At 28.9% G+C, this 14810-nt stretch overlaps 1 protein-coding gene across 7 annotated transcripts in view; it reads left to right on the top strand.

The window, feature by feature from the left end:
* The window catches only part of Sick (sickie), a 183905-nt gene that overhangs the window by 123728 nt on the left and 45367 nt on the right, over positions 1 to 14810 (top strand). For all 7 annotated transcript variants that reach the window (XM_072891062.1, XM_072891063.1, XM_072891059.1 and 4 more), the window contains 2 exons: positions 494 to 867; positions 10594 to 10936. In XM_072891062.1, the coding sequence (XP_072747163.1) occupies positions 494 to 867; positions 10594 to 10936 (717 nt within the window). The remainder of the gene's footprint in view (positions 1 to 493; positions 868 to 10593; positions 10937 to 14810) is intronic.

The following is a 14810-nucleotide window of genomic DNA, read 5'->3' as shown; positions in this document are numbered from 1 at the left end:
AATTGAAAGATGATCATAATAATTTAACTCTATTATATGATTGTTAATAATTTTATATACACATATATGATTAATAATTATAATAATAGATAATTATATGGAGCAAAAATTTTAATTTATATATTTAGCCCAAAAAAATTAATAACATCAACAATATTTTATTGTACGTTCATTTTTAATTTTAATATAATTTTTGTATTATAATTTTTTAATATATTAATTATAACTTCACTAAAATATAAGTTTTTGGAAAAGAAACTTGAATGGAATCTCAGTTTTCGAAATCTTATTTTTTCAAATTATATAGGTCGTAATTTTTCTGTAGAGTATTTTATAAAGTATTATTTTCTTAATAATACTAAAATTGTTTAAACCCAATGCTATCCAAAACAACACTAAATTAAAAATTTGATAAATACATTAAACATATATATATATATAATTAAAAATAAAAAATGACGTCAGAAACGCTTATTTTTATTTTTCTATATAGGTTCTGTCAGAGAGTTCAACATGCGGTGGTACTCTGGCGGACGACGAAGCCGAGATGACGGTAAAACCCATGCAGCCTCTTCTGCGTGGTTACACACCCGGGGCTCGAGGCTTACAGACCCTTCCGAGTCGCACGTCGACCCGACAATACACTGTTCTACACTCATCGTCGCATCATCATGTTGGAGGTCATCACGACTACGCTGATGTAGACGTCGCTTCCGGTTATCTGAGCGATGGTGAAGTACTGCGTGGAGGTGGCATGAACGTCGGCAGCAGGACTCTGTCGGATCTGTGCGACGGATACATGTCCGAGGGTGGCGCGTCACTATATGCACGCAGACTCAATCCTTCCTATAGTCATGAGCATGACAGGTAAGTCCTTATAATTTTTCTGAATTTTTTTATTTTATTGTACATACATATTTGAATTTGAAATCATCAACGCGTATTGTGCTACAAGTTATAAATTTCAAGAATCAATACGATTTCTAAATTTAGTTGCATCTCTTGGCAATCAATTTCTAACTTCTAATAAAATTTTTAAAAATGAATGAATTATAACATCAGTACTTATGTTAGTAGAGAAGTTAGAAAAATACACATATATACACACACTATATATATAATTCAATCCATAAAATAAAATAAAAATAAATGCATCTTAAAGAATTATCATAACAATCTTAGAAGAATGGAATTTTTTTATCTATTGTAAATTTATTTGCGAAAAAAATTAATTGGCAGAAAGTTAAATGTTTGATAAAAGATAATTTCAGCGTAAATTAACAATCAGTCGCATATTATTAGACAAAATTCTTTAGAGATAGAATATGCATATCTTCACACTATTAAATTAAAATTTTATTTTTGATAAAGATAGCAGTCAAGTTCTCATAAGATTTTTGCTCTATTTTGTGATATTCAAAAATCTTAAATTATTTTTAATAGAAATGTAACTATTGATGGGATTGGAAAATATATAAATATCAAAGTCACGCGCCTCACTATAATAGCTATTAGCCAAGTCTGCTATGGTATTAATCGATTAAATTAATCAAAGTTTGTTAAAAATCATCCTAAATTAATAAATTTTATTATTAGTAATTATAACCCATATTATTTTATATAATAAAAACTTTAATTACATTTCTTGCAATATTTTCTATATACATTTCCTGTAAGGGGACACTTTATTCAACAGAATACGTATCTTTTTGGACCATTTTTTAAAATTTTCCAAAAGATGGTGAGACGCATCATTTTGATATTTATCTTTAATATCTTTTCTATTCATAAATAGTTAAAATTTTGTCAAAAAATTAAGATAAAAATAATTTCGAATGCCGCAAAATGAGACTAAACTTGACTCTCCTTTTTTATATATTGTATATATTTAGTATTTTGAAATATATATAATGATTATTTTTTCTATACATAAAAGTTTTTCTAATAAAAAAAATATGTATATATACACACACATATATATATATAATAGTAGTATAATTAATATATACGATAAGATAAAGTTAATATAACAAAAGAAAAATATAAAATATTGTATGGTATAATCTGTTAAAAATAACATTGGTTCAAAATTTCTACCAATGTCGCGACAAATGATTATTATCAAACTCTGAGAGGATCAACGACAAATCGAATTGGCATGAAAAAGGGATCGGGAGAGCTTTTTCGCGGTTGAATTTTGCATATCAACGTCGACCACGTGAGCGATTCGGGACGCGCGTCGGGAAAGTTTTGCTGAATCGCCAGCCGAGTGGATCATTTTTTATCGAATGAAATATGGATGAGAGAAAGGTGCAAAGGCGCAATGCTCGCGCACGCGAGAGAGCGGCGATAAATTAACGCCGCGTGGGCGACGCTGAGCGCGCGCCGAGTATTGATCAAGAAAGCTCCAGGTCTAAGCCTGTCGCGAACGTTTTTCGATGAAAAACCCGCAGCATTCCTCGGGACTCTTACGCATCTCGCAACCTTCGATACACTATATTGATCTTCATTAAAATTATCATTAAAATAAACAGAAAGTTTTTCCTTCATTATGTTTCGTGTTGTTTGCTTGAAAAAACTTGTTTCGTGTAGATCAATTTTACTTTATTTAATTCTAAGATAACGACTAAGCGAGTAAGAGTTATGGTTTTCTGTCCTTTTTTATTGTATCTAGCATAGAAACGCTTTCTATTTTAGACAATGAGTGTATCCAGAAGCACAAGTGAGCAATGAACGCTCAGCGAGCAACTGTTCGTGATTGTTATATACTCTTATATTCTAAAAGCTACGCCAATCATTAATAAACAGCTCACTGAGCGCTCAATGAACGGTTGTGCTCTTGGATGCACCCAATGTTTAGATATTGTCCGATACACAAAGTGGATTCGCGTCGTAATTCTCTCATCGTTTCATCATGCTTCTGCCACTCTCCCTTCTTGCAATGAAATACTCACGACCAACTGAGAGAAAGAGAGAGAGAGAGAGAGAGAGAAAATTTTATTATTAGCTCTTCTGACCTATGTATATTCAAATTAACATTTCAAGTAGTAAGCTAAATTCATTGGAGAAACGCAAGGGCGAAGTGTACGTATTCTTCGCGGAAGACACCCTTTTTTTACATCATATTCGAATTCTTAGTCTCTCGTGTTATGCCAGCTCTTTCCGTTATTTATTATGCAACGATTAATATTCTGATCGAGGCTATGATACAAGTCCAGAATTTACTAGCTAACGAATTTCGCCGACGTAAAAACACGAAAAAGGATTTTTTTCTTTATATATATATATATATATATATATATATATATATATATATGTATAATAAGATTTAAAGTTACAAACACACACACACACACACATATTTTTTTTTGCCTTGTTCCTGGTCACATATGGGTCATGATGTCTTATCATAATTTTGACTCAATGTACTGACTTAAAAAAAGATTAACAAAAATTTATATATTTTTTTTGACATCTGTAGAAAATGATCATATACAACAAAAGTTAAAAAATAAATTTTAAACTTTTTTTTTATTGATCAAGTCCTACGAGATATTCTATTATTAAAATATAGGGTCAAAATGATCCGACCTTTAACATATATATATATATATATATATATTTTTTAAACTATCTGAATTTTAAAATTTTAAACTTTTGTACGCATATGTCAGGTGAGTGAATCATACAAGACTCGCGAGAAAAATGCTTCTGCCGGATAGTCTAACTACGATCTCTAATTATGCAATATTCACGAAACTATTTCTGGAGGCGCGTCCAATTACTCAGCACTCAGCTTAGACTGCTTTTACCGCGATCGAATTAAAGCGCGGCTAGTCATTCGATTAATTCGCGAAAATGATTTTACTATGTTTTCACAAACGTCACGATTCTACTAATAAACTTAAACTTTTTATTAAAAAAATCGCGGAATCGCCAACGTAGAATCAAATGACTGAAATGAATGAAAAAGAAAAGAGAGAAGTAAAAAATACAGGACTTTCATCCTAATATGTATTAGATACAATGCTAAAATTTAAATTACTATTAAACTATTATTTAACATTTATATTTATATGTCAGTTATATTATATATGAATATATAATTAAAAACATAGTTTTTTTCTTAAAATTAAAATAGTATTATATTAAATAATATTATAATAAATTTTAGTATTATAGTAAATTATAATGAAAAATTCGCTTTCTCTCTATATCAGTATAATTTAAGCATCACGTTTTATTTATTATTTAGTATATGGTACTTGGAATTGTTTGATTTCCAAAGACATATGCGATGATTAAGAAAGACCTCTTCTCGGGTGGTATCACGAGCTTTATAGGATATTGTTTGCCATAACATGCTCCGGAAACGCGAACCCCGGAGGGCACGGCACGGACCCCTTCGCCTAACTCGCTTTGGCATAATCGGGGCCGTGCGCGGTATCATCCGCTTGAAACCCGACGCGCTTTTCGGAAATTCAATATACTCAGCCGAAAGACCCTTCTACGACCCTCATCGTCATCGCGTTAAGAGAAACTCCGTTGAACCTGCAACAAAGACTCTTGGCATATTTCGACGATTACCGCGGATCTGCCAAAGTATGCTTTCTTCGGTAATATATTTAAAAATAAATGTATTGATATATACATTATTCACACGATGATCTGAAAGAATCGTATTCGATATCTTGATATATATATTTTTTATAGCATATATGTCTTTTTTATGATAAATATTATATATAATATTATATAATACGATATTGTAATGATTAAGACTATATCAAATATATAGCCAAGAGAGATTGATTTTTATCACTTATTAATACATTAGATCTAGAATTATTTGATTAATTGAATTATCTACATTTTTAAAGTGTCCATTTCTGGTCTTTGCGTTTATTTCTTTAAGTATTTATCTTTTAATTAATGTTAAAAAAGTATATTTTTATACCTACTCAAATAAATCTTTGAATAACGTAAAATTCTTATTTTTTTATTAAGATATATCACTTGTGTTGATGTCACATGATTACTCTCATGATTTGTCTCACTTTCGATTGTATCCTTTGGAGCAGAATAACATAATACGTTTTCACATTTAAGACAGACAACGTATACATGTATTATATTATATACACATATACGATATACATATATGCTGAAGCGAGAAATCAATTTACCGCGCTGGAAGAAGGCAGCCATTCGCACACCGAGTGGCATTATTGTACTGTATGAGAGAGATAAGCGCCTTTGTTCTTTCCAACAACAGTCTCTCTCTCAACTTGTCCTTCTCTCTCTCTCTGGCCATAGGATTCGCACGCGACGTATTCCTTTTCCTCGCCCTCATACATTTTGACGAGATGAGGATGCTGCCATGCATCTCTTCAGCATATCTCGTTGTGCAACTGCTCCGCACGTGCACTAGATAGACATTATCTATAATAGCGCGTTATATATATGTATATATAAAAGTTATATAAGTAAGATGTGTGTTTGTCGTCGAATATTAAAGGTAAATAGAAAGACAATTTCAAATAAAATTTAAAACATGAAAATAAAAATAATTATTTAAAATAATCAATTATAGTTAAAAAGTTTTAAATTTAAAAATATTAAAAAAGTTTGTTAATTTGTTAATTTGTTTATACAAATAAATGATTTAAAGTACAGATTTTATGTTTGTATATGTAAAAATAGTAGACTTAAATATAAAATCGTATATAAAATGTCTGTCTAATGAATTATGGACTTGTATTTTTGTTCCGAATTTTTATATAATTTTTGAAAAGAAAAAAAATTTAATTAATATATATTAATTATTAATAAATTAAATTAAAAAATATATTTTTAGAAAGTAAGTAATGTAAGTAGAACGACCAATCTTTATTAATAAAGATAAAAATTTATTAATAAAGATATTACTGGCTAGTTTGGTCGTTCTACTTACATTACCTATTATTAATTGATTACTAGCGATTTGAATTTAATAATTTTATTAAATGAAATACTACATTCTCTTATTTATGTTCATAACAGGATAAGAGATATATTTATACAAAGCAATGTATCAATTATTAAAGAACAATGTGTGAGATAAATTAAAACTCTAATTAAAAATACTAGTCTTTCTAAAAATGATATAAAAATTCGGAAAAACCAAGTCCATAATTTATTAGACACTTTATATACGATTTTATATTTAAATCTACCATTTGTACAAATATAAAACCTGCACTTTAGATACAACTTTTAATTTTAAATCATTTATTTGTATGGCCATTTGTATAAACAAATTAACAATAAGTTAATAATGTAAAATAATAACTTGTTCATAATTTCTTTTCTTTTTTTATGCTCTTTAAACATGTTTATGTTGTCATACATTTTTCGTATATTTATATATTTTTAATTATGTACATATATATATACACAAAAGCTGGACTTGGTCTAATTTAACTCGTATAAAAAATAGATTACGCAGATTATAAAATTCTTTATAGAACATTTTGACTTTTTTCATTTTAAACATTTATTTTTTTTTTGGGTCATCGTAAAAAAATCCATATAATTAAAAACTCTTCGGAAATGCAAGATCTATTCATCCTTAGATGAAAATCTCATTGTCAGTAGGAGAAAGGGAGATAAAATTTTTCACGACGGCGCGGCAGCAGCAGCCGCTACTCGCGACTCGCGACGCTTGCGTGGACGCGGTGACGTCACGTCGATCGATCCGACGTTGCCGCGCGGTGGCGCGATCTGCCGGCGTCGACGCGTTACTATAGGGCGATTCAAGGGAGCATCACGACCGGGGGTTGCTTTTTCCGCCGACGACGAGGCAGGAGAGTAGGTTCCGAGCCAGCGAGGGTGGGGAGTGACGTTGCTCGACATCGTTGTCCTCATCATTGTCAGAAGGAAGCAAAGTTTATTCCGGATCGACAATAATTTCTGCCCAATTTCATCTTCGGTGAAGCCTCTGCTCGCCGGTTATTTCTCTCCAGTTTTCGGTGTGAACAGTGTCCTGAGTATAAAGTGAGGGTGGAAAACAAGGAAAGGTGTTTAGAAATTGCTGGAAGAAGAGAGGCTGCAGCCAGAGAGAGAGCTGAACGGTAATCTCGTATCTTTATTTGTCTCTGAAACTTTTTGTTAATTAATTTAAATATTGGTTTTGTGAGAATGAAGACAGAGTGAATGCACAGGGTGTGAATGTCGGAAAAATCCGAGGGCGAAAGGGAAAGTCTGACAAATACTGTTTTCTTGGCAGATCCAATGTTTAGGCTTTAGACAGCATAATGTACCACTCGTGGTTTTTCAAACAAAGATTTATTAGCGTACCCTTGTAGCAAGAAAAATAAAATCTAAATTATTTAACTATTTTCAAATAATTTAGATTCACTCCAAAATTTTTAACATTGCTTTTGATATTATTTATTATTTATTATAATTTCTTAAAAGATTTTAGGGAGATTATTAATAATTTCTTAAAACAGTGTTATATATATACGTATATATTTTTTTAAGTACTTTTTTCTATATTTTAAATACAATTTCTTATAAATTCTTTTACGTAATTTGAATTTTATCTTTATAATATAGATTTTTTAGTATGATATTATATTATTAATGGAATAAGAATGAAAGATTTTTATCAGAAGAAATTTAGTATAAATTTGTTCAGAAACATGTTGATATCATAATAAGACTCAAAAAATTCTGTACTTTCTTTAGGTATTAAGTTAAAATTCAGGATTAATTACGTTCTAAATTTAATTATCAATTTATCAATTTAAATTAAATTCTTTTTAGGGTTAAAATAATAATTAGATGAAACATAGGCACACATTTTGAGATTTGATAATATCCAAGTTTTAATATTTTTAGTTTTTAATATGTTATCAAGTTTTTCTAATGTTGTAACTATTTCATTTTTTTATGAGACATTAGTTAACAGTTTCTTAGAAAATTCATCATTTGACTGTTGGATATTTTGCAATAACTCTCTAAAAACCGTACGAGCTCTTTCAGGTAACTTTTCCATCTTCTTCCGTTTTGCTTTTTTCTTTTTTATATTGGCACAATGCAAGACAGTGAGTATTGTTTTATTCAAAATTAGACGTAAAATTAAAATCTGATGAAGCTTGTACTTATTTGTCGCGATATCAAAAAGTTATTCTTTGTTGGAGATGTTCGACAGGTTTCTTAAAATTTGTTAAGAATTTGTATCGAAAAATTTAATTCGTTAAGATTTAAGTTAGCAAAAGTTAAGTTAGTTGGGTAAAAATTGATATTGAAGAATTTAACATAATATTTAAAACATTTTATTTTTATGTTTTTTATTAATAGAGAAAAAGAGAGCAAAAAATAAAAAGAGAATAGTTTTTTGATAGACAAGTTAAACTCAAAAAACATAATATATTGATATAAATATTACACTTGTGTTATAAAAAAAAAAAAAAAAAACAAGAACTTTGTTCTCATTTGCAAACGATTCTTGCTTTCTTCGGATTTTCTTCATATTTTCCACTATGTAATAATAACTTTTTAATTATTGACTCTAATTGTGCTTGTAATCAAGAAGTTCTGCGAGTAACGAGTTTAAGAAATGACATTCGAAGTTTTCGCTCGTTCTGGTGAAGCTTCTTGTGAGAATAAAGTTATCGTGCGCTTGCTAGAAAGTTACCGTTTCAATTCCGACGTCAGTCGAACTTTTCGCAAATATTTAATCCACACAAAGAGATCAATGAGCTTGTAAATCATAAAACGCGAAAAACAATCCGAAAGTTAATATAGTTCCAATTTTTTTTAATTTATGACTTTATTTAATGGACTTTAGTATATTAAAAATAATCTTGTATTAAAAAATGAAAGTTTACCCTTTTGGTTCAAAATTTAAAATTATTACGATTTAAATAAAATACGAAATTTACGTAATATATGATTATAATTTAATTAAATTTGTTTCAGAGCGGTACAACAATTATTCGAAATAAAAATGTCTTAAATTAAATTTCGTGGATTTAAACGACTAGAATTTTATTTAATTAATTACATGTATGTAACACACAAGACGATTTGAAAGAAACCAGAGAAACTTTTTTTTTTTCAATAATAGTTAATTAAGTGAATTTCGATAATTACCAGATGCGTGGTGGTCCTCTCTTTCATCTCGTTCGAAATTTTATTTGATCCTTTTTCTTTTCAAGATGTCGAGCTGAATCAATTTAGTCTTAACTTAATACCAAAGTTAAGCATGTTTTTTTCTTTATGAAGCGTATTAACCCATAAGAGCAGTTAAAGTAACGACTGCTATCAAAAAAGGTGCGTGCAAGATAAATTTATAAAATTTGCTACAAAATCCTATACAAGTTTTTTATCATAAATATGTGTATTATTTTTTTTTCAGACGCGCTTGAATGTATCATTTAAATTTTTTCTAGAGAAGAAAATGGGTTTTATTTATGTTTTGTTATTCAAATTTCGTTTATCTAAATTAATGTATGATAAAAAGTTATTTAAAAATAAAGCACTATTATCTGATTCATTAATTTGTTGAGAAATTGGTGTGTTTGCAATTAATTATATTAAATATTTTTAATTACCTAAATTCAATAAAATTTGTTTATATCTATTTCTCTCTACATTTTACAATTTTCATACAAGCGGAATCGTTCGAAAACAGTTGCACAAATAAAATCTAAAATGCGATATCTCTGTCGCGAGAAAGCCTGATATAAACAAATACGGGAAAAATATTTACATCTATACATTAAAAATACGAGCAATTTTCGCGTAAACAGCATAAAAGCAACAAACCTCCCCTCGGACGAAAAATTAACAGTTAATATATAATATATAATTAATATAATTATTATCGCTATGAATCACATGTACATACGTACAGACGTGTATTACCTCCGCATCTATATTGTAGACAATACGTTCGAAACGAATAAAACTGTTATATTTTTCTCTCATTATTATTCTGTCGTGAATTTTTTTTTCGAGTGAGCAAAACTTACATGTTAATCAATTTTTTTTTCTAAAAGTAGATAATACACAGCGACAAATAAATCCTTAAATTATCGATTAACTAACAAATAGTTGGAAAATGCATTTTTTACTAAACAAAAATATTATTTTTGCATTACATTTAATTTTTTTCAGATATTATAATTTAAATTTTATGAGTGTTAATCTTAAATAACTATATTATTTAACATTAGTGTTATAATTTTAAGAAACACTGTACTGAGAGACAAATAAATGTTTTAAAGTTAAACAATTAATAATGTTATAATGAGTGAAATAAATAAATAACTAATTTATAATTATATGATAGGAAGAAATTAGGAAATCACAAAATTTGCTCAACAATGAAAAAAAGAAAACTATATATTTTGTGAAATAATTGTAAAACAACTAATCTATAAAAACACTTTATACACGTATACTTGAAATAATCATATTTTTTCTGCAAGTTTAAGAATGTACTGCAGGAACGATTAAAATTAGATTATGTCATACGATTAAACTCAATTACTTTTTCGGATAATAATAGCTAATAATAATCTGATTTGGATTGATTCGCAGGTACGTGGGCAGCTCGCGACGAGAGCTGTCGGGGGTGAAGGAACTGGTGACCTCGAGGCGGGTGCAGAAGAGTCGGCCGTCGGGGGTCGCGAGGTCGGATGGCGGTTGCATCGGGAGCGTCAGTCTGGGAAGCGGCAGCAACGGTGGCGGCGGCGGCGGCGGCGGCGTCGTCGTCGGCGGCGGCATCGGTGTTGGCGTCGGCGGCGTCGTCGCCGGCGGTCTTCTAGGCAGCTGCAGCGGCGGGAACGACGCGTTGGCGGAACTCACGATTGAGGAGCTGGCCTCCATTCCCGCCGGAAATCACACCTCCGCCAATCACACGGGACATCCCTCTCATCACAAGGTCAGCGAACTCGCAAACTCAAAATCGATAGCGCGTTGTTTGAGTGAATGACACAGAGAAAGAGAGACTCGCGATGCATATTTCAAAACAGCATCTATTCTTATTTCTTTCTAATTTCACAATCCAAGTCGTATCCGGCTAACTATTCTTGTGTCATTTGTTCAAATAATGTTCTAAAATAATATTAATAAACAGAATATATTAATTTAATACACTCTTCTGGCTTAAAGTTAAGAATATTCGAAAAAAAATCTTTTCTGTCTATATGATAAATATTTTTTAATCTTATTTCAAAATTCTAGTTTAATCTAGTTTTACTTTTAATTTTTTTTCTTTTCTCATCTTTTAATCAATTATTACATTTAATATTATATTTCTATTATTAAATAATTATTTTTAAAGCGACTATGGAAAAGTCGAAATATTGCTTGCAATTTCCATGGAATTTCCATCCAATTTTCATGTATTATATATTTTTTAATATCTTTCGTTTTAACATACAATTAAAATACTATTAGGAACTATATTTGCTATTTGTGGTTATTATACCAAACATAATGCAATAATTATTGGCCCAATAGTAACATGTTAGATGATTAAAGGGATTAATAATGAACTATCAAGCTACCGAGCTATTCTCGATGTAGAGATCATTGGTACAACAATTGGCGTATGTGTACATGGCTCGTGATTCGAAATGAGCCAATTGTATAGTCATAATTTCACTGGAAACGTAACTCATTTACTTAATACATGTAATAAATTGGAAAATTGCTATTTTAATCGAATGGGAAACTTCTTTTTGATGCAAATATTCTAGTCTATAGTTAATAAAATTTATAAAAAATTTTTAAACATCTTTAAATCTCTCGCAATTAAATGAGTATTTTTTTGGAATAAGTCAAGAAATTTTTATCTTTAAAATTTTATTAAATATGAATCATTATTTCTTTTTTTTTATTTATTTGAAGCAGAGTTCAATTTCGTATGACAATATTCCATCAACATTTGATCGGTTTTCTTTTTAATTAACACTAAAATCAGTGTAGCATGTATGCACAAACCACAAACACAATCTCGTAAACCTATACAATCGAGTCACAAAGCATCGAGCACATGTGTGAACGTCAGCTGTTGCATCGTGCAGCTGTCATCTATTAAGTATTCCATACCATTAAAAAAATGACTTTATTGCTTGCGAGTTACTGTTTTTAAAAATTTTTTAAATTTCTATGTTCTTCCGTTCTCATATTACAGCATAAATTTTTTTTTAAACAAATTTAGAATCTTTTGACTTAACAATTTGAAACTAACAAAAAGAATATACAATAAGTATGATTATAAAAGTCAGTGCACTTATAAAGGTATAATCAAAATACATCAAATTAAACCGATTTCTGTGCAAGAGTTTAACTATATAATTTTTTAAACTTTTTTTTTAAAGATATATATATATAAGTCATATTTAAAAGAACAATATTGATGCATTTTAATATATTTAAATCTAAAAGTCCATTCCTCTTAAGTGGAATACACTACAATAATGGCGCATCAGTTACATTGCATTTGACCCTCTTCAGATTCTTTTCTATCTATTCATGTTTTCGAAATGTTCTCTTGAATCGTATCAGTTCTGAAAAAAAAGTTTCCATGTCGTTCAATTTGCTTTTACAGAAATACTATTCTTCTTTCTCAGTCCGCCTAAGACGATAATCTCTCTTGCTAAGCTTTCTCACATCAATACTTGCCTATTGTCATTTTATCTTTTGTTCTTCCTTCCGATCCTCCTTTTGCTTTCAAAAATCGGCTCGAATATATAAATCATGATTCTTCTATCGGCTCTTTTCCATTTTGACAATGTTTGATAAGATAAATTTTTGAGATTAAAACAAAAATGGAAGATAAAGTTTTAACATTTTAATTATTAAATGTCTTTATTATTAAATGTCTTTATCATAATCTTTTAAAGTAATAAACGTAATCCTATAATGTTGAGAGGAAAAATTGTTGCTCCATTTGAAATTTACAATAATTTTTATTAAAATTTTTGAATCTATTATTAAAAATTATAAAATGACTATAGATATTGTAAATGTTTTAAATATACATAAACATATATATAACATTAATTAATATATTTATATCTTCTTAATTACATGATAGTACGCTTAATTAGAGTACCATTTTTAGATCTAAATAAAAAAATTTTTTAAATACATGTATAGTTCAAGAAAGAAAGAAAACGCGAAAAAAATTATTTGTGTTGCAAACGGTTGTGCAACCGGCTCTCATGACAGATCACTGGTGAATAAAATCAATATCTACCAAATGAAATAATAAATGCCACTGTTTCTCCTTTTGCTATTTTATTTTCTTGTATCGCTATTTTGTATCGAAGAAAGTTTAGAATGAAAACAACATCGATGTTACAAAAATATTTGCGATATTTCAGACTTAAATAAGAACTTGATCGATTAAAAATTCTTTTTTCTTAACTCTCTGTTTCTTATTTTGATTGTATAGAAATACGCTACCTTGAAGTTTTTTATAATTTTGTTAAAGGAGAAAGAGAGAAAAAAATAAGAGACTACTCTTTATATTGATATAAGCTTTTCTGCGAGTTTTATGTAGCTTTTCGAAGAAAATTTTGCTTACATTCAAAAATAATCGGCTTTTATTGAACTAATTCTTAATAAAGATAATGAGCGTTTTCTTTTTCAAGATAGACTGCACACGATAACTTTTTCTTCTGTTAAAAGCCAACTCATTAATTATTCGTGCATTATTGCACGGCCGCAAATCGACCATTTTAATAGCTTTAAAGTCGCATCGACGCATAAACTTTTTAACGACGATTATTATAATGAAACAATAACTGCTGTCCCCTATCCTTCTTTTGATGGACCACTTACTACAAATGAATTGCGATCTCGATGGTCGCCAAGCTCTATAATAGTTATGAATTAAATGCTTATAGTTACAGTACGAATTTATGAGAAATAATATATTTAAGCTGATCTTTACTTTGAAACTTTAAGATAAATAAATTAACATAAATTTTATTGCATATTTTAATTATATATTTTATATCTTTAATATAGTCATTTTAAATATAAATTCATCTTTATATTTGATTACGCCCACTATATAACTATTTATTCGATTGAAATGCCTACTATATATACATGTATATACAGAATGGATGTGTGTCCCAAAATCTCTGAATTTTCATTTAAAAACGATTTCTTTAATTTGGAAACGAGATTTTTTCGGCAAAATGTATCAATAATCTTTAAGTTATAAACAATAGAAAAGAGTTTTCTTCCAAAACTAAACTTTATAGAATTAAGGAGAAACTGTATAGATCAATTACGTCTAAAGTTAATATTAATTTTATGTGTTAAAGTAAAGATTTGTAGTATATAATTTAATCTAAAAAATGGAAGCTTGCAAAAAATAATGACTTTGACATTTTCTTTGAGGAAAAATCATTTCCAAATTGATCAGAGAATCTGCTCTTAAAAGGAAATGGAAAATGGAGAACATTTTGTATATAATTATTTATTTCTTTTATACATATACATATATTATACTGTTTAATTTCTTTTACACATATTTAATTTTAATCGTAATAAAATCTCTTACAATTATTATTAATTCACCATATAATACTATCGATATATTAATATAATAATCAAAATTTGTAGTTTTTTTTAAATTTATAGTCATACATATGCGAATTATAGTAAAAGGATTATAGCGAGAAAGATAACTTTTTTTTCGAAGATGTCTTTACGTCGATCCTTCTTCTAATCCTTTCTCACTAATCCATTGGTCTTGAACTATCGACTCGCGTAAGGCACATCTTAAACGA

Source organism: Anoplolepis gracilipes, chromosome 4, assembly GCF_047496725.1.
Source record: "Anoplolepis gracilipes chromosome 4, ASM4749672v1, whole genome shotgun sequence".
Lineage (NCBI taxonomy): Eukaryota > Metazoa > Arthropoda > Insecta > Hymenoptera > Formicidae > Anoplolepis > Anoplolepis gracilipes.
The sequence above is the reverse complement of the archived record's forward strand: the minus strand, read 5'-3'. Positions and strand labels throughout refer to the sequence as shown.